General features: G+C 49.4%; 2 protein-coding genes across 2 annotated transcripts in view; both read right to left on the bottom strand.

Moving 5' to 3' along the window:
• Positions 1 to 8,216: 8,216 nt before the first annotated feature.
• The window catches only part of LOC131663601 (histone acetyltransferase KAT7), a 30,826-nt gene continuing 17,828 nt past the window's right edge, over positions 8,217 to 21,214 (bottom strand). Inside the window, exons 10-13 of the mRNA XM_058934078.1 lie at positions 14,796 to 14,889; positions 10,589 to 10,735; positions 10,412 to 10,518; positions 8,217 to 10,065 (exon numbers count right to left, since the gene is read on the bottom strand). Of these exons, the coding sequence (XP_058790061.1) occupies positions 9,943 to 10,065; positions 10,412 to 10,518; positions 10,589 to 10,735; positions 14,796 to 14,889 (471 nt within the window). The 3' untranslated portion in view covers positions 8,217 to 9,942. The remainder of the gene's footprint in view (positions 10,066 to 10,411; positions 10,519 to 10,588; positions 10,736 to 14,795; positions 14,890 to 21,214) is intronic.
• LOC131663604 (uncharacterized) lies at positions 17,605 to 19,419 on the bottom strand. The gene is made up of 2 exons (XM_058934080.1): positions 18,860 to 19,419; positions 17,605 to 18,777 (listed from the first exon to the last, which is right to left on the bottom strand). Exons 1-2 carry the CDS (start codon positions 18,965 to 18,967, stop codon positions 17,716 to 17,718), a joined length of 1,170 nt encoding a protein of 389 aa, XP_058790063.1. The 5' UTR covers positions 18,968 to 19,419; the 3' UTR covers positions 17,605 to 17,715.

The following is a 21,214-nucleotide window of genomic DNA, read 5'->3' as shown; positions in this document are numbered from 1 at the left end:
CAGCTTTTCGCCGCTCTATCCTTCTGTGGCGCTCAGTGTGCCACGTCGACGCGTTGCGTCACGCGAACTTGACTTTCACCCTCGGCGACGGACCAGGGAACGCCGCGCGCTCTTCGTAGCGGCCCGCCAACCACCGGCCGCTCGTCGCCGCGCGCATGTGTGCCTGCGAGCGCGGTGGCTGTCTGGCAGAGCGGCAGCGAGTCGCGCGGCTCTCGCTCGCTTGCTCTCTCCAAGGTCGTCGTCTCCGTCATCGTGCGCCGCGCGCTCCCGCGCGCGCGCGCGAGCGATAGAGGGCGAGGTGGGGACGAGACGATGGGTTCATTCGCCCCGTCACCGCCGCCGCCGCCGCCGCCGCCGAGAGATCCTTTTGTCTGGCTTTTTAAACGGCCGCGGCTGTTGCACGCACGGACTCGAATTTCGTCCGATCGATCGACGCCCCCCTTTCCCTTCCTGCTCGCTCCGATCGTCTCTCTCTCTTCGGCTGCTCGGTGTACCTGCAGCTTCGCGAGTGCGCGCGTCGAGGTACTCGGCTGACTGTGCGAGTGCGCTTTTATCGTGATTATCGCGCCGCGGCTACGTGACGAGGTCCCGTGTGCAGCGCAAAGAAACAATGCCAGCTGGCTTCGAGGCACGTCTTGAATCAATAAGGCGCGGGCAAGGCGACGTGGACGTATCGGACGAAAGAAAGGATTATTGCCTGGTTTTTGCTGGCGAGCGTAGGTATGTGTGTGGGAAGCGCTTGCCGGCTTACTTCCGGTTGAGCGAGTGCCTGGCATTTCTCCGCGGTTTACAGTGATAAGGACGTTAGCGGGATGGTCTTCGCCCTCTCTCTCTCTCTCTCTCTCTCTCTCTCTCTCTCTCTCTCTCTCTCTCTCTCTCTCTCTCTCTCTCTCTCTCTCTCTCTCTTTCTGTGTCAGTCAGACGCAACGGCAGCTAGATTAGCTTTTTTTCGGCTTCTGATTGCACGCCCAACTTTTTAGACGTCTAGTCGCCCAAAACTAGAGCGTTCGCTCCAGCTTCGTGGAGTGTCCATTAGTCGATCGTCAGCCGAGGACGTTGAAAGTCAAACGGGCGCCTCGTCGCGTACCCCCCGTCGGCGTTGCCGAACGAGCGAGAAATAACGAGGAACGGCGGAGCCCGCAGCCCACATGTCATCCGCCCAGCGCCGAGAGGCCTTTGAAACTCGTCGCGGTGTCTCGAGCTGCTCCGGCTCTCGCCAATACGTTAGCGGCGGCGCGCTCCTCTCGCCCGAATCAATCCTCTTCTCCTCGGCTACCTACCACTGCACGGCTTCGTACGTTTTTCGGTCTTTCCAATCTGTTTAGCTATGCAAATTCACGCACTTGTTTCGCGAATAGTCGACTCGCGCCTCTCCCTGACATTCCTCGTCCTCCCTCCTCGTTCCTTCGTAGAGACTCGAAAGTCCGTTGGCAGCGCCGAGACTTACGTAACGCGCCGCGTGGCGCGCAGTTTTTGCCGGCCCACATCGTTTCCGCCTAATGTCTAGCGGGGCAGAGCGCGCGCGTCGCCGTCGCCGCCGTCCCCCTTTTGCCTCTCGCTCCCGGCCGTCGTCTGTGTCGATGGCCTTGGAGCCGGTTTCGCGGACGGCGTCCTTGAAATTCGTGCGCGCGCGAGCGAGCGAGCGAGCGAGCGACCGACCGACCGAGCGAGCGATGATCGAACAATCGGGGCCAGGCCACCCCACGAGCGCCTCTAGTTTTGACACAAAGAAAATGCGTTTTTTCTCTCTCTCTCTCTCTCTCACCGTCACCCCTCGTCTGGTTCTATTTTTCTCTGAAGAGGGGGGAGGGGGCGCAGACGATTTGTAGTGTCTGAGAGGATTACGGACTTTTTATTTGTGTTGAAGCGCCGATATTCGTGTGTGCGCTCTTTTTTAATTCGCAAGAGCAGGAGAAAAGGAGTCGCTTTGTTTTTTGGACAATGAGACTTTAATGCGGAGACTGAATCGCGTTGTGTGGACACGGTCGGATAAATTTCCGCAGCTCGTCCCGATGTGGCGCGCGAGTCAGTTAACATTTCGAAAGGAGAAAACGCACCGACACAGCAATCGGCAATGCACGGAAAATATAACGCCGACTACTCGGATGCGAGTGGTGAACGCGCCGAGTTTTCCACAGCCTTGACCCGTAAAGAGAGTGATCGGAATTTGACGGTTCGTTCGAACGATATCCAGTCGATAATCGCTGAGTGCGCGACACTTCCACGATCGCGATGAACTCGACCGAGAGCGCGTACCTACTACGGCAGGAGAGCTTTCGCGCGGCTATTATTAGAACTCGACGGAGCCGCGCAGGGAGATTCGGAATTTTCTCCCGCGCGAGTTATAACGAATTGACGCGATGCCCGGGTGGAGGTGGGCGGGGAGGGTGAATCGCCGTTATATATAGCCGAAATCGAGAGTGAAAAAAATAGCAGGCCGCCGATAAGCGCGAGGCTGAAAGAAGCCAAGTTTGCGAGACAAAGTGCATCCGGCATGCGAACGCGCGCGAAATCGTCCTGCTCGGCGGACCGACGAATGACGCCGCGCTCGAGTCCGGACAACGGGCTCTCGCGAACTCCTTCGGAAAGTACCGGCCGCGAAAACGCAAACAGCTCGCGGCGGTTGACCCCCTTCCTCTTCGAGCGAGCCCTATAGAGCTCCCCTCCTCCTTCTCTTCCCACTTTTTTCCCGGTTTTTGGCGCACCCCCCCCCCCCCCCCCCGCTCGCCGCTGGTCTTGGTCTTGGCCGCGCGTCAGCTGCATCCTGCGAGAGTTCGAGCTGCTGCACTGCGGCTTCGCGCTATAAATATGGCGCGCTTGATTTCCTGCCAATTTCGCCACGAGCCCTCGATTCGACTTGCGCGCGCCGCCGCCGCGACTTGTCTCGGCAACGACCTCCGTTTCCAACCGCGATCCTCGAGGCTTCTTCGGCAAGACTTCGCCGCGAACGCTTTCCAATGCTAATTCGTTGCGCGGTTAATTGTTTTTTCCTCTTTTTCTTTTCCCTTTCCCCGAACGCGTTTACGTTAATAAATAGCTGGACGTTCGGCGGAACCAACTATACGGCCGTCGCGCGATCGAGTCGATTGGCTGGCGAACCGATTTTCGAGGTCAATCGCTCGGGCGGGAGGAGGCGTTGCGTTCGTTGAGAAAACGTGGACGCGTCTCGCGCGTCGTTTGCTCGTGAAATAAAACAAACGATCCGGCACGAGAGTCGTACCGAATTCAAACAAACGCAATTTCGCGTTTTGAAACACTCGGAAAGAAAGAAGGAAAAAAAAGTCCACGCATGTTCAAACACAGACGAGCCAACCAAGGCTGCGCACACTTGGCTCGCGAAATTTACACACTAGCTTGAAAATTTCGCAAAGATTGCCTGCGGAACTTTACGATCTTCCGTCATCTCGATTTACTCTTTTTTTTTTTCTTTTTCTGACCCACCAGAAATATAATTCTCACTCGTATGTCCGCGAGCCATATTTTTTTTCTTCGTTCCGAATGTACCCACCGCGCGAGTGCAAAAAAAGAGTAGGTTGGGACGCAACTTGATATCCCGCATTAATCACGTTTGCGCTGCGCGTGCAATCGTCGGCGCGCGCGAGCCGAGAGGGCAAGTCGTTCGGTACGCTTCGCGACCAATCAGTCCCGGCGCGCAGTGTTCGAAGGCGCAGGGGCGCGAATCGCCAGCTCCGAGTGAAACGCGTCCTCGATGGGGCCCCGTTGGCAAGCCGATGAGTCAGTGGCGCATCGGACGGGAAGCCGGCGTTGCCGGCCGGATACGGGTCGCGCAACTCCACCTCGCGCGCGCGCGCGCGCGATGCGCTTGCCTCTCGAGCCGACTCCGGGGAACGCGCGATAACGTCCGCGTGCGCTTCGCGGAAAGCGGCGTCGATCGGCGCACGGCCACCGCGCGCGTGACTCGTAAACATGTCGCGAGTGCGCGTGGCGTAGGCGTCGAGCGCGAGTGCCGGGTCAGCGGCTCGTCCGCGAGCGCACGGCCGATGGAAATCGCCGCGCGTCTCCTCGGGGACGCGATCGCGCGGATCGATCGCGACGGCGATCCCCGTACGCGTGCCAAGCCTTCGCAGCGCCGCTTCTCGGAATCGCCGCCCGCTTATTAGACCACGTTGTCGTCGCCCACGTCCACCGGATTACACGAGCCAGACAACCTTGCCGACGATTTTCTGCCATGCGCGAGCAGTTGCAACACTCGCGGTAATCACCGAGTGCCGCAATTAAAACCTTCGCCTCTTAACAGGCTCGGCTCGCTCATTTTTTCGAAATAAAAAACGAAGGAAACGTACGTGAGAGATTATCGGGTTGCGTACGTAAGCTCGGCGTACATATGTTTGCCGTGGACTTGTACTCAGCGATATCGGCGACTCTGCTTCTTCCACGCGCGCGCGATCTTATCGATGACTACGCAATTCGCAAAATATACAAGAGCAGCGCACGCGTGTGTGTAGGCTCTCTTCTTTTTTCTTTTTTTTTTCTTTTTTTTTCAATATCAGCGTAAAAATCGACAAGGCCACGAGGGCCTAATCGACGAATTTGTGAAATTCTCCGGCGTCGACGTCGCCTCCTGCTGCTTCTCGGTTTTTATTTCATTTTTTGTTCTATTCTTGCTGGCTTCGTATCTGTGTACTTCACATTTTTTATTTCGTTCTTTTAGATTCGAAAATTTATTTAGTTCCAGCTACGCGAAGAGCTGACAACGGCGCCAGGGTACGTTCTTGGTCGGATTATCGACAATGGAAATTTCACTCGATGACGTTGTTTCGCGAGATGTAGCGAGGGTCAGTTTCGGCTGAATTGGCAATGCACAGGACGTAACTCGTCGCAGCACGAGTGGCGTCTGGAGAAAGGTGTTTTCTTTTGTGTCCAATCGACAAATGCAGGTGGTACGGATTTTGTTTGCAGGTGCGACGGTGAATTAATCGAAATCGACCGAACAATCGCTAATGTCAGCGAAACGGTCGTACATAGTGGGCGCGGCACCATTATCAAACAACGGTCTATCTTATCGGTCGACGTTATAATTATTATATATATATACGTGTGTGTATGTGTGTGTGTGTGTATGTATACCGGCAGCTCGCGTGCGCGGTCGGCATTCGGTGATTGCTTCCCGCGCTCGCGACGGCGCTGAAATCATCGGCCGCATTGGACAGAGAGAGAGAGAGAGAGAGAGTGGAGGGGGGGGGGGCAGCTTATTCGCGTTTGTCAAAGCCACAATGGATCGACGATCTTTAATCCTCTTTTCAGAGCGGCTCGCACGGATTCGCACGAAGAGGCTATCCCTGCCGCGAGACGCTGGCCCAATGAAAACACCTTTTGTGCGAGTGTGCGAAATTTCCAAGAAAGCACCATAACAGCCGGCCTTGGCGCGTCGTCGAAAAGAGAATGTTTCACAGACACGCTTCCAGGGCGCTAATGGCGAACTTGAAGTTTTCTTTTGCTTTCAGTTGGGCCGTGAGCGATGCAACACACGGACTCGGCAGCCTTGGCCCAAGAAACGAGACGGCGAGCTTCGGTTCGCAACTCGCGTTACTCCGGTACTATAGGCTGTGTTCGCAATGATAGTCAGGTACCTGAAGTAGCGCGCGCTGCGACCGAACGTTCCATCGGCGCGCGCGGCCGCCGTGGAGCGGGCGGCAAGAGGACCCAAGGGAGAAGAAGACTCGCCGCTCTGGAGCTGTGGGCTCTTCGGAGGCTGCATGTTAATTGTACTTCATCAGGTGCTCTGGTGATTCGGATACCCGGTGCCTGACGGAGCGCAATTCATATGATTGTGCCTTGTCACGCAACTCTAGCCAGCGAATAGACGCGGCCGAAGTCTGCGAGGAACGGGTGCCGAAAGCCGAAAAGCGGCGGAGCAACGCTTGCGTCTCGTTGAGCGCGACGAGCGGCCGACCCCTTTTCGCGCCTTACTTTTCGATGCGCGACGCCATTGCGCGTGCTTCTGCGCCAGAGGAACAATGGACGAGAAAAACAAAATCCAATTCTTCGAATGCAGTTTGTACAACGATCGTTGCTCATTCTTGTCCCATTGCTCTGGAATTCACCGTTGCACGCCATTCAGTTTGCGTACGACTGCATTGTACGAATTAGCATTCAATTTTATCTTTTTTTTATCTCGTGCTAATGCCGCGAGTCTATTGTGTAGCGTTTTCGATTGATAATCTAGCGTATAGTATAGAATTGTAAATGTAGCATCTCGATACAGTTTACCGATCGACACTGCGGTTCAGTTATAGCGCACGAGCTTTCCGGAAATCGACAATGCCGATAAGCGGTCACACACTCATCATTGTAACATCGCGTCATGTATGCCTCGGTAGCGATTGAAAAAGTCTGCGACGCAACTTCGCTAATAAAATAATTATCTATGAGACCTGTGTGTCAACTGAACCTCCTTGGCCATTTCCTTTACTCCGCCAATAACATCGTCATCGTCGTCGTCATCATCATCATCAGCAGCAGCAGCAGCAGCAGCCGCAGCCGCAGCAGCAGCAACGGCAGAATAAAAACGCAAGCGCGCTCTGTCTAGCTAATGAGATAACAGCATTATGCGCGTGCGACGGGCTCGCGTGGCAGAGAGCAGCGACGAGGAAGTCGCGGCCGCTGCATTACACAAGGGAAGAGGACTGCTGCCGCAGGTTACACGCCCGTATAACGCAATTATCTTGCCTCTCTCGAGCGAACGCGTCAATGCAGCGCCGACTCTGCCGTTAGCTACTGACTCGTCTCTCTCTCTCTCTCTCTCTTCCACCTTGGTATCGACATCGACGCTGAATTACTTATCGATTTCGACGTCTCGTTGCCGAGCACTCGTGATTCCAAGTCATTTCGACCACTAATATTAGCATCGTTATTTCGACGATCTCGAGTTAAACACACACTTTGCGCGCGTTCAATATGCCCGACTAGTAAACCCGCTGTGACTTTGGCGAGACTTTTCGCTTTATTCGCGCGACCGGACGCAAATCACACGGGTCGATAACGAATTAGAACTTGATTACACGCACTGCCAACTGACCGTGTACACTTTATCGATTTCGCCCCCCCCCCCGCTGTCCGCTCCGAGAAAAAAATGAAAAACACAATAACAACACGAAACACGAACTCAATATTTGATATGAGAGATCTCGGCTTTGCTTTGTATTCCCGTAACATCCGCTGTATTTGGTTGCAAAAGCTGAAGTCTTCGAAGAGAAAGAGGGATTTTAACGGGCGCCTTATTCTAAAGTATACGACGACTATAAAGATGTCGACTGGGAAATGAATTTACAGCTTTGTAGCTGAGCAGCTCTACGTTATTCAGCCGATACTCTTGAATGATCTCGCTCGGCAATTTTTCCAGCCGAAATACGTTGCTTCCCGCCGCGGTCGTCCAATCAGCATTGTCGATTCATTAATTTCTTATTATCGCGGGTACAATGTGCTTCGATAGGAGCACGCGTGCCCGCGAAGGGAGCGTCCGTGCGTAAAGAAGAAAAAAGTGGGAATAAAATTTCCAACCGACAATAAAGTTCTTTCGAAAGCAACGTGATATGCGGAATACTTTCTCAGGCATCGAACGTAAAAGGCGCTTTCTTCAGCTGACGATTACTCACCTCGAGTGCTTACATTACTTTGCCGAGTAATGTACGCAAGTGTACGTCTGCGCTGAGCGACAGCGACGACGACGTCGACGACGATGACAACGACGACGACGAGGAGGGGCTGGTTTGTATTTCTGCTTATTTCCGCGTGTACATGGCAAGATCCTATTACGTATTTATCGCCTCGTTTGCATATATTTTGCAGATAGGGAGAGGCTATGACGAATTCAGGTTGAGAACCGATGAGACGCGAATATTTCTTCTCTTTCGACTTTGTCATCTTAAGTGTATTATCCCAGTGACTCATAAGCTTAACAGTTGGGTGGAAAACAAATAATTTTCAAATTTAGGCTTTCGGCTCTTTCAGTCTGCAACGGTTGCTTGAGAGAAACATGAGCACTTTTCGAATTGAATTGCGGATTTAAAGAGTTTTAGAAGCACTTTAATAGGTTTAATGAGATCTTAAATTAATTATAAAAGCTACATTGACGTTATTAGTCATCAATGTAATATCGTGATACGTGTACTAATCATTTTGTTGACAATTGTAAATAGAACATTTTCTTTGGTTATGTAACGGATAATTAATAAAACGAAAATTTTTGTGGAAAAGGCTTTTATTACCTTTAAATTTCCTAGTATTTTACAAGTATATTTTACATTAAACGTTTGATGATGAAATCATGGAAATGAATACGGAAAACTAACGTGTCATGACACTTGATTTAAAATGTCGATGTTACATTAAAATATAAAGACTTACAGATAATTGAATCGCACGATGCAATGTAAAAACATGAAAATGAAACAATGAATAAAACTTAAAAATAAAATTTTTTTTCATAATGTTTCCACTGTAAATACAGCTGCATATTGCTATAGATAGCTACAGTCATAGGAAACTATATATAAATACTTTACCAGCTAAAAATCTATACACGTGAAAATTATTAATGATTTGTACTTGACAACCGTCACACTTCCTAATTCTTTCAATATCAAGGATTTGACAACCTCAAAAAAATCTGTAAAAAATCACACATTGAACATGTTTTTTCAGTCGATAAATAACATCCCACATTTACAATAACTCTAATTATATTAATAATGTACAATGCATTGTACAATAATTTCCATGTCGAGGTAACGACAGCGGAAATTAGAAACGAAAAATTACAATACCATGATTATAACACAGTCAGTGATAAGCAATTTCAATATCTCTCGGATCTACATAATACATTTATAAAATGTAGAAAGTTATATAAAATTTTGGCTATAGAACAAATCTAACCAGACAATCACCATCGTAAATGTTTTAGAATAACACTTCATCTATTCCGGCGTATTATTTTAATTATTTCTTTAGAATAGCCAATCTTTCGAAAATTATTACTGGGCGGGCATATTACTTTTAAAATGCTCCCATTCGCATTCTAAAACATTTAGATGCCAAGAAATTAACATATTTCCATAGAGCAATTGTTAGTTTAGTTTCGACTTTAGCCATGCTGCGATAAAATAACAATTCATTTGACAAATCAATATCAAAGGAATATAATCAATTTTCCGTTGCTCTAGAGATCAGTAATAAATTTTACTTTTTCATCGACAGGATCCAAGTAAAAAGTATTACGATAATCCCAAGCAATACAAAAATATTCATAATATCTTCTTCGGGCTGCATTCGACCTATACATTACACATTTGTGGAATATGGAACGATGCAGTTTGACACATTTGGAGTGAAATTTTAGGAAACGAAAGGAAGAGAAAATAAATCAAATGCTGATTGTTAGTAAATTGTAGACGCATAGAATAATGCTTCAAGTCTTCGAGTGTATGACAATTATTATTGGTATGAAATAAAATGAATATGCTTGGGGTGAATTGTCTTGTTGATATTTTGACTAGAATCAATAATATTGTTCACGTGAGAATTGCACCTCGAGAGAAAAAAAAAAAAAAAAAAAAAAGAAACTGAAAATTTCACCCCGAACTGTCGTAAGCTCCTTAGAAGGTCAATTAAAAATCATTGTCCTTCTTTAAATTACGTTGATTTTACATCGTGGCTCGATCGACTTTGCCTTTGAGTACTCGGCAAATGCACAGAGCGCTCTGCTCGGTCGTCTCTACTCCCGACAATATCGTTTCCTTTCGGCCGCGCCAAAACTGAAGTCGGCGAAAAGTCGGCCGATCAAGGCAGCGCGTCTAAGGGAAAAGTCCAGCGTGGAAGCGAGCGGCAAAGCAGGCTCGCGAGTCGCGCGTGCGAGCCAAAAGTACAGAGGAGGCACAATGCCGTGACGGCCTAGAGCGGGGCTTCGGCGCGCGGAGGACTTCAGCTCGTAGCAGAGGGCGTCTTGGGCGGTTGGAAAGGGCTCCACTTCAGGCACTCCGGATCGATTTCCTTGTAGACGCCACCTCGCCGCTTCACCCGCTCCTTGTAGTCGTCGATCACGTCCTGCAGTCATTTTTATTCCATCTCGTCAGTATCTTTTCGCTCCCTCGCGTCGACGGCTCGAGGCCCTCTCTCCTCCAATGCGATTTCCGCGCGCGTGCATCGCGTATAAGGGTGTCTCCAACCTCGTGTCGCCCGATTCGAATGCCACGCGCGCGCTCCCTTGCCCTCCCCCGAGCGATACTTTTGGTGCGCGCACGAGAGAGAAAGAGACGAGTTCGACGAACTTCGGGGAGCGCGAAAACGCGAGATTTCGCGACGGTGCTCTCGGGTGTCGCGCGGCACGGCGAATGAAAACCAAGCGACATGTGGGTCAATAAGATTAGACGCGGGGACACAAGTGACGTACCTGCTTCTTAAGTATGATATGCTTGCCCTTCCAGTACTTCATCATTCCTAAGGCTTGCAGCGTGCTGACGATGTCGGACGAGTCGATGGCCATCTCCTTGCTGATGTCTGTCAACGTGGTTCGATCGAATCAGCCAAACTGGCCCGAAATGTACGGGAAAAGGCGCGCTCTGCTTACCCTTTATGGAAATCTCCTTGCCGCCGAAGTTGCACAGGTACTGCAGCAGCACGTCCTTCCAGTAGCTACGATAAGAGATGAGCCCGAGATCCGACAGCGGCTTTTCCGGCGAGCCTATTTTATTCTCCACCCTCGTTAGTAGGTAGCCTGCGAAAGAACATATTGTATAGCTGCGCCGGCCACTCGCTATGCGTCTCTCGCTCGCCTCGGTCGGAGCGCAAAATTCACCGAGAGGCCGTAGACGCCCGTTAGATTTTCTCGCCAGAGAGAGAGAGAGAGAGAGAGAGAGAGAGAGAGAGAGAGAGAGAGAGAGAGAGAGAGAGAGTCGGTTATATAGTCGATCGACCGCCTTCTTTTTTCAACGGACGACGTGGCAGGCCACTTGGAATGGTCGATCGATGAAAGTCGGAGAGATCAGTGCCATTACGGCGGAACCTCGGCAGCGCTAATCGATCGACGGGACATTGCAGATAGCGTCCGCGTCGCGAAGCGCGTCGGCGTCATTCGCGCTTTTTCGCGGATCATCGAAACCCATCGCGATGGGCGCAGTCCCGCGGCGACGCCGCCGCCATTCGTCGGCAAATCGCAACGCGCTGCTCGAAGACATCCAGTCGACGATGGGCTCTCGGCCGAGTCTCAATTAAAGCCAATTTTCTTCCCTCGACGTCGAAAGGCCCGAGCGCACACGCATGCGAACACCTGAGCCAGCGCGGTGCGTGCGGTTGAACGAACGTTCCACGGCGACTGCTTGTCCAACCGACCGAGGCCAATGGCTCTCTCTCTCGCGCGCGCGCGCAGGCACTTGCGCCGCCAGAGTAACATGATTGCCCGAGTCTTTTCATTTCTCATAGCTCCTCGGCATTGCTCGGCAACTTTTCTACGCGTACTCGCCAATGCTTTCTCATGCCCTTCGCGCCAAGTGCCTTTTTTGTTTTTTCACTTAATCGCACCTCGCTGCTTTCCATCGAGCATTCCCGGCGTGTGCGCATTCAATGTCATTCGTAACTGGCGTTATATTCATTCAGTAGCGACTTTAATTTAATAGATTACAGGCGAAGCGCATAAAATTCAATATTATCGACAACTCGCCGGTGCCAAGCCGCAGGCTGTTCTTTTTCGTTTGTGTCAGCTCGCGCGGGATCACATCGGACTGCGCCTCGCGAGTTTTCCAAGTCGATTGATGTTGCGTCGAAGGCGAGTCAATTATAGTGCCGGCGAGCGAAATCGATTCAAGTTCGGAAAAAGAGGAGCGCGGAAAGCGTGGGAGATAAATTCGGTGGGCGACCGCAAACATTAACCTGCGATCCGCGCCCGAAAAAAGAGAACGAAGGCAAGAAAAGAACAAAAAAAAAAACCAACAAATCAATGGGCGGCCAGTCAAAGCTCGAAATCCCATCGCACAGCTGGCGAGGGTTGCTGTGGTTGTACGGCAATAATTGCGAAACGTAGTTGTCGGTCAAGAATCGCCGGTGCGGAGCTTTATTCCTCTGCGGACTCCTCGAGACTGGGATGTCTAGCGCAAAAGCAGGCGCGGGCGAGGGAGGTACATACTCTCTCTCTCTCTCTCTCTCGTGCAACCCCCGGGGCTTTGGAGTTCAACGACCTTCGCAGTTAGTCCCTCCTCCCCTCTTCGTCGTCGGCTGCGTCGTCGTCTCTCTGCTCCTCTTTCCCCTCTTCGTGCTCCACTGTCTGCTGCGGCAGGGATGCTACGCGCGTACGACCTACCAGCCACCACCACCGCGCGCGGCGTCGGCCAAATTAAACGTCCCCGAAATAACAAAAAAAAAAAGGAACAAAGGTGAACCGATTCGTCGTTTACCATGGCCCGCGATTAATTCCCTTTGCACGCCTGCTCGCACTTTTTTTTCTTTGTTTTTCGCGTTGTCGACGAGCTTTTACGTCCGGCCGATGTTGAAATCCGCGCGTGTCTGTACCGCTCGCGCGCGAATCGCCCGCTTTTTCCGCGTTCGGCCACACGCGATTCTTTCGGGGGTTTTTTTCGGTGGGGATGTGGGGAGGGGAATCTGGATTGGAAATGCATATATGAGTCGCGAGCGCTCTCGGTTATTCAAATACCATATGTTGAGCAGCCGCGCGGTCGAACAATAAATCACGCTCGAGAGCAAATTGCTCTCGAGTGCGCGCGTCTTCTCTCTCTTTCTCTTTCTCGCGATGATTGCAATCTATTACGGTCTCTCTCTCTATCTCTCATGAAACCGCGCGCCACTCAGTTTTTTTACTACTTATTTATTTATTATTATTTTTTTTTAATCAACGCGGCACTGCATTACGCTGCGGATTCCTCCTTTTTTTCCCCTTCTCCGCTCTCTCTCTCTCTCTCTCACTCTCTCTCGTGCAATAAAAATGTTAATCATCCGCATCGCTTCTTTCGCGAAGCTCGCTTGCCACATAATAAATCTCAAATGGTTTTTCCCAGAGCAGTATTCTTTGCGATAATTGCAATATCTATGCAAATGATTTGACATGGGGTTAAAAAAGAGAGAACCGGACGTCGCGGACGAGAGAGAGAGAGAGAGATAGTGACAAAGAGATTCTTGCGCTTTTTGAATAAAGCTTTCATGTGAACGGCAGTCGTGGAATCCGCGCACGAATGACAATTCGTACCCGCGGGGCAGGACGCAGGCAGCAGCGGCGGCTTTCGACCGATTACTTCGGAAAGCTCTCGCCGCCCGCCGCCCGCCGCCGACGCGACTCCGACGTATTCATCGCGCGCTGCGCGGATTTGCGATTCCGTCTGCCGCCAGGCCCGACAAGTTCCCCCGCCCCACTGTCTAGCGTGTCTGCCTTGTGTAATTGTTGTCGGGGCGCGGGGAAGAATTTGTTTGCGCGCCAAGCCGCGGGATGCAATTGTTCGGCCCGCGCCGGGAGAGAGACGCGGCGCGAAAATTCGCTGCTGTTTTTCGGTTCTTTCACGGCGTCGACGAAAAGACTAATGACATTTCAGCGACGACGCGAACGTCGGGCTCGCGCCGGGGATGTCGGAGCGGTCAACGTTGGCGGAAGAGCGCTCGGTACGCGCGCGCTTGTGCACACCGATATCGGTTTTTGAGCTTGCCATTCTTTTTTTCCGTCCCCTCAGCCAAGTGACACAGATAATTGAAATTGCCGTTGCAGCGAAGCAAATTGTCGCTCGTCTCGCGCGAACCAATGCATATACGTGCACAGTCGTCGGCGAGACAGCTGAAGCTCTCGACTGCAGCGTCGCGAGTTCGAAAGCCGTTGCAATTCGCCCGCTTAAATAATCCCCAGGAGCGATATAAATAAAGCAAGCTAATGCAGGAAGCGAGCCAGCGAACTTGGACTGCGCTGCTGCGGCAGATATATAAAATGTATATAAAGGACTTTGGCAATGGCGCAGGGTGTAGTCGGCTGCTGGCCCTGGCAACCCTCGGGGTCACGCGAGGTCACGCGATCGCTATCCCAGCTACGCAGAGAGAGAGAGAGAGAGAGAGAGAGAGAGAGAGAGAGAGAGAGAGAGAGAGAGAGAGAGAGAGAGAGAGAGAGAGAGAGAGAGAGAGAGAGAGCAGCGCGAGCCGATCGATGCGGCGAGACGCCGGGCGTCGCTGCGTCTCTGCTGCCTGCCTCGGCGCGCGCGCCCGCTTTCTCTCTCTCGCTCTCTCTCTCTCTCTCTCCTCGCCCGTCCGCCGACGCAGCATCGCCCAGACCGAGGAAAAGCGTCCTCGAAGCTTCGCGATCCAGTCCACGTAGCGACGGCCCGCCCTTGTCGAGCAAGCCCCGCCGGCCGCAGTTTTGACTTTCGGCCGTTTAACCCACTTCGGCCGCGTACCGCTCGAGCAACCTCGATCCGACAATGAAGGCTCGAGGTGACGGCGAACGCGGCCAGCGAGCCCTGAGCAGTCCGGACTGGAGGTCATTGAGACGCGAGCGAGCGCAATTGCGCGAGAGGCGCGCCTGCCTAAAAGTCCACGTCTAAAATTAGCCAAACGTCGGGATTGCCCAGTGCCACTTTGGGAAAGCGGGATAATCGATTTTGCGCCGCGTAATTCGGGATATGTCGGGCGCGCGCGCGCGCGCGCGAAAGCGATAAACCGCCAATTTCGCAAGTGCCAATGATACAATCTCTCGCGCGATTGTCGAACCGAAGAAAGCGCGCGCGTACACGACGGCTCGTTTAGGCATTAACGAACTAATTTTTTTTTAATTTTTTTTTTTCTTTCGTACTCACTGAAGTCAATGAGCAGCCGGCCGTAACCTTGCCGCTGATACGGCGGCAGAGTCAATATACACGAGACGTTGTAGTTGTTGTTGGAACTTTTTTCCTGGAACAGATTAAGAAAACAAGAGATGAGGACTCGGTCAGCCGGTTATTTTGAAAGAGACGGATAAAAGAGCGCAGACGCGGCAGACGCCTCGCCTGCAAAGCGCAGCGCGGTCTTTTCTTCTTCGTCTCATTTCCAATTGAATTTTCTCCGCGACAAATGGACGTCGACGCGTGCCAAACCCTTACTCTCGCGTACCGTCGAACCCGCTGTCGTGCTGCGATTAGCTCGAGCGAGTGTGTATGCGCGATTGCCGTAGGCAACTATTGGCAAACCGGAGAAACTAGCTGCGATTGCACATTGCGCACGAGCTTGATTGTTTCATCGGTGTGCAAACGAGAAATCATATTGTTCGAGTCAAGCTCAGATGTAAATTATCACAGTTATTAAAGAAATTAAGCACGCGAAACAGCGTGTAAATGTGCATTTACGTAAGGCTAACCGATTGTAATAAAAAAAATTACGACACGAATAAAGCGAAATGGATTTCGCGCAAATTGGATGAATTCCAGTGCCACGTACACACACACACCGCGCACACACACAAACACGCGTAGCCATCATCGTGAAAATGGCATAGGGCGATGTTAAATGAATTCACATAAATTATACGCTACGTTGTCATTCTTCACGGCCAGCTTGATAAATAATCATGGAGGCATTTCGTAAAAAGATTGGAAGGGATGAATTTGTTAATTAAAAGGAAAAAATAAAAGATGATAATCAGCAGCGACGAGCCTTTTTCCAAAAGTCACTCTCGCTAAATGGGTCTGATAAATGGAACAATTTAAAATTATAATTCGAGGCTTGCGCTCCATAAAAAATAGAGGAGGGAGGCGTCGGAATTGCGCTTAATTGCAGGCACGACTGCGCAACTGTTGCAGGCAGCAGGAAATAAAAGGAGCAAAGAATGACTCGGTGCGCGCGGACAGCATCGCGTCTGGGATCCTTATCAGAGGGGCTCTCGCGCAGGTAAGCGTTTTCGGGACGAAGCTCGTCTGGCCGCCTCGTCGCCTTTTTCTTCTCCTTCGTCTTCTTCTTCTTCTGCTGCTACTTTTTTTTTTTTTTTTTCGATAAAAGCTTTGCTATTCGCGGCACACCCGGCATTTCCGGCGCGCGCGCCGAGATATGGGGAGCGGGGCGTGCGCGCGCTGCCGCGACCGCTCCGAGAGCGCAGGGCGATGCCTGAAGGACAAACCGGCCGACGCCTCGGCCTCGGCGGCGCGGCGTAGCCACGGAGCTTCTCGGCCGTCTCTCTCCGCGCGCGCGCTGTGGGCTTTCGACCGACCGGATTACCGACCGACTGATTGGCGATATGACCAATTAGTCTGCGGCCGTGCCGCCGGTAACCGACGCACACTCGGCGCTCATGGGAATGGGCTCGCCTTTTTCTTCCCTTTTCTTTTCGAGCCCTGCGTTCGTCCTTTTGATCGCGGGCGACACTGCGTCGTGCTGCCGATACACTGTAACGAGCACCTCGGCGATTCGTGCGAACGGAGAATTGCATTCGTTAACGCGTTGGTGGACTGTGATTATTTGCAGCCAATCGTCCGCAGACACTTTGCTCGTCCACATTTCGAGGCGAACGGAGTAGCCGATTGCGGCGCTTCCGCCGAGACCGAACCTACCGTCAAGTGCGCAATTGCAATCGAGTGTTTCAAAGGATTTGGGTCGGGTTGGGTGCCGGATCCGAGCGGCATTGATCCGGCCGAAGACAGCCGACAGTTGGGATTTTGCACGCGCCGAGGGCTGCCCCGCCGATAAGATCGAGAGAGGGCCGTCGGGCGCCGGGGAACAAAAATTAAAAATTGCACGGCGCGGCGCCCGCGAGAGCCCGCATAATGCAGCTGGAGGCGCTTGCCCGTTGAACTTCGTTAGCAATAAAATATTACAGCTCATTAGTCGCGAAGCAGAGCTGCTCTACGCCGAGGGCTAATTAAATACCTCTCCGCGCGCGCCTGGTTGTCCCTCCTCCGGCTAGCAGTACGACAATTATTGACGGCCTGTAGACCCGCGCAAAAGTCAGGCCGCGGCGGAATATTCGGGCGCGAGAGCTGTATACGTATTACAAGCGAGAGTGAGAGAGAGAGAGCGCGCGCGCTGGCCTTGGCTGTCGGGCCCCTTCGGTGTTGCTGCTAATGTCTCAGGGTCGCCGACGTCGTCGCGTGAACACGCACGCCGGGAAATACCCCTCTCCGCGCGCGCGCGCGCGAGCCGCCTTTTTGGGCCCCTTCCTTCGCTCCTTGTTTCTCCCGCTAGCCTCGTGCCTGCTGTATATCCTTGCCATGAATATGTGCGTCTTTCGTATTGCCGTATAGAAATCGATCGCTCTTTCCTTTTCGCGCACTGTCGCTTGCGTTTTAGATTGGCTACACTTCGTTTTATTCCCTCTCTCTCTCTCTCTCTTTGCTTCGTCGTCTGGCGTTTCCTGAATGATGTAACTCTAGCAGATAGACTTGTTTCTTTTTATCCTGCTCGTTCCATTCTTTTCTTTAGCAATCTATATTGCAAAAAATTTTTAATATTCGGCTTTTGATATATGTCCAGCTGGCAAAAGAAAAAAATTAATTTTTTTTTATTACCGAACTTTTGTCATTAATACTTTTCTAGAAACGAGTCTTTGTCTTTTTCGCGAAAAAATCAACAAGGCGATATATAATGATTTATAATCGGCATTTGAGAGAAATGAATAATTTTTTTCATGAGATTGTTGAGATGGTATTGGATATTTTAATTACTAAAAAATAATTGATTTTTCAAATTAGTGACAAAATTAGAGAACCACAAAAGCTATACATAAAAAACTGTACATTGTATTTACAAGACCTAATGATGATCCATCGAAGCGTAACGATTGCAATAAAATAAGTATATCTCTTTCATTAAAGTAGGATGTGATTGAAACAGTTCAAGAAAGTCGGTATTGTCCTTCATTACGGTATATTTTTGCGCAATGTACTCTATAGCTTTCTCTTTTGGCATGCTGAGCTCGTGCTCTATGGCAAACAGTAATTTTTGGACAACACTATTCTTGTTCATCGATTGGCACAGATAAACAACGAAATCTGGCTGCGCGATCATTTCTCGCGCGTGAGCCTGGACAAAATTCCACAAGCAGCTTTTGAGATAACTCGTTTTGGACACATCTACCGAGGCAAGCGTTTTCACGATCTTTGAACGGCTACAATTGAACAGCATATGCTCTTCGCAGTAGCGGCAGAGGCCGCGTAATGCGTACTCGTATCCCACTCTGTACAAATCGTAGATAGAATCATCCCTGGCGCTCTCGACTTCGTCCGTGTAGACGTAATGTAACATTTTCTTGACGACCGAGGAGCTGTATCCCTCGATTTTTAGAGCGTTTACTTTGGGATTGCGAAAAATTGCTCGGAACACTTCGCTTTTATACGACAACACAAATTTGTGAGCGCTGATTTTCTTATCTTCGACACGTATAACAATATCTTGCGATACGCTTTGACACTGAGTTCGGAAGTCAACGCGTGGTTTTGCGTCACTCTTCAAATCGGCCGGGCCTTGCCGACGAACGCAGAGACGCAACTGCTCGGAACGAATCAACTGATTCGTTGTGAAATGGCTCTGAATATTATTTATGCGCTCGGAGTTCCTTTTTTCAAGCATAGTGAATAGCTGTTCCGGCAATCTAGGCACACCCTCAAATCTTTCGCATAAAATTTCGTACGCGAAATCTTGAGAGAATAAATGCAAATCGTTGTAAAATATCACGCTGCACGTAGCGCGATAACAATATTCGTCAGCCGACTGTTTATTGGGCTCGGCATTAAATTTAAATTCGATACTCATTTTCTCCGTTGGCTTTTGTTTCAAGGCAATTCTGTGTACCTCGAAGTCCAATGAATGCGGATCCTGAAAAGACACGAGCACGTTTGGGAGAGCGTTTCGACGAGCCTCAATTAAATTTAATTATGAAATGTCGAGTGACGTTTACCGCAACTTCGAAAATGTGGTCCCATTGATACCCGCTGAGTTTCTCACTTTCTACGATGACTGCGTAAGGTTCCACGTCTTCGGATATACATTGTCTGTTTTCACCCATCTCCGCAACTGCGTTCGGCTTTCGGCGACTTTTGGAAACACTCGTTGCACAAAACTCGAGACTGCGCACAATAAAAAACAGCGCGAGTAATCCGACTCACCGCCTGCGATCTTTTCGTTGGCTTTCTATAGCATTCGGGAAGAAAGAAGTGTGCAACCTGCAAGTCCTTCTTGTTAACGACGCCTTCCAAGATTTTCCCTTTCCGTTTTCTATTAGATAACTAAGCTAACTAAGTTATCTTGTAATGCGATAAATGATAATAAACTCAGGCATTGATCGAACTACAAGAAACTCACTCGTAAAAGTAGTAAGGTTACGTTAGGACAACGAGGATCGGTCGTTAGCAAGCACAATCTGGAGAGGGCGTTTCGTTAGGCAATTGTTATGACGTGGGCGATTTATACTGTCGATTCTAGTAGGGATACTGGGACAATTATTATATAGAGTCGGCTCGAGAAAACGCGTGTTTGCAAAAGGCCCGTCTAATCAATACTGTTGTTTTAGGTAGGCCCCTTAGACTTTGGAGTTTTTACTTTTTGCTTTTAATACATCGATAGTAGTCACCTCATTCTCTCACACCATGCACTTTCAAACTTCTTACGAATTTATGGCTTTGTAGAAACCTATGAGCGACACACTCGCACGTGTCAAGTTTATCAACGCAAATTAGTCGAACATAAAGTCAATTTTACTTTTATTTAATCCAGGCAAAATTAACCAAAAGGAGCACCGTATAAAAGCGTTTCTCCGTGGAATTCATCTTCACAGTGCTTACTTTTCAGTTTTCATTTTGTTAAAATATAAATTAACGAATTCTACGTCCGCATTTATCACTGCAACAAGTTGAATCGCACATGTCGTTACTTTCAATATTTATTTGTTCGAGTTAATATACAATGCTTATCGTAACAATAGAGAGGCGTCTTTCAGTACTTTTCCATATATTTTTGCAGCCCCCTCTACTGCGTACAAGTTTATAATTAAACTGACAAAGACAAATTGTATAACAAAATTGTATCACTTCTGATTTGTTATTAGCTTAATGATATAATTCAAATACCACAACAATTACTTGACCAATAAACAATGATTTTCTTTTTTTCAAAACACTAGGAATAATAATCAATTATTCATCAGTGACATCGGTTCAATTATTAATTACATATTCTTTATAAACAGTTACTTTGTCCCTATAAATGTGTAAACATACTGGGTTGACTTGGGTTTCCATTTCAGATTCATGATTTTTCGAGCAGTTCTTGTAACAAAAGTCATCGTGCTTCTTTATACAAAAATGTCTGGTAAAACTTTGCAGATCTAATTTTCCATATAAATATCAAATTTTATCGTGAAAGGAACATCGTAATAGAAATTTTGATACTAGTCCGGCCACACGAGATTGAAATCACTTTCTCGCACATGTATCTAACTTGATTTGTTAAATACACGATAATAAAAGGCACTTTCTGACTGTTGATCAATAACCTAACGGATGGTATGGGAGATCGAGGATCGAATAAATTCATTGCTTTGTATTCAAACGTAGACTCCGATTATTCGAAACACTTGTAAGTATATACGTCTGGATGTAAACTTTGGATGGTATACAAAATCCTCAAATTAGTTTTCGTTGCGAGTGAAGAAAGCCTGCCGATTCAAACTAAAACCGTAACTTAAGCTTAACTTACTTTCTCGCACTAATATCGAAATGTAGTATTATAGGATCGGTTAATTCTTGTTCTCGGATTTGACTTCTCTTAGAATAAGGGAGTTGACCAACGTTCCATTCAGCCTCGATTGTATTTCATTGCGTTAAATGAGCAAGTGATCGCGGTCCTTTTTATTTTCACCGGTGAAAACAGTGATTTGAAAGTTAGTCGGGAATAACAATTAGTTGAAACTGTCTTTAGTGTGATGAAAGTCGACGGTGGCAACACTTTTTTATGCGAGTAGCAATGAGCTCGGCGATGAGAAAGTTTAAACATCGTGGCTTTCGGGTTGAAGACTGAGAGTAATTTAAGAAATCAGTGAATACGCGTATATCGAAGAAGTGAGACACGCACTGTATACTGTTTATTGTTTGTCAGCTATTCTAGCGCTCAATGCATAGGTGTAGATTTCTGAAGGAAAACTGAAAAGCAGTGTTTCGACGAGTGCCGATCATCGAGCAGCGCAGTTTTGTAATTTGCAGCCTTCTCGAGTCCTGATAGCTCTTTATGAGATGGCTGAAATGTGTCCACAGCTCTG

This window comes from Phymastichus coffea, unplaced genomic scaffold (genome assembly GCF_024137745.1).
Source record: "Phymastichus coffea isolate CEN01 unplaced genomic scaffold, Cenicafe_Pcof_1.1 PCOF00036, whole genome shotgun sequence".
Classification (NCBI taxonomy): domain Eukaryota; kingdom Metazoa; phylum Arthropoda; class Insecta; order Hymenoptera; family Eulophidae; genus Phymastichus; species Phymastichus coffea.
This window is presented reverse-complemented; position numbering and strand designations above follow the sequence as displayed.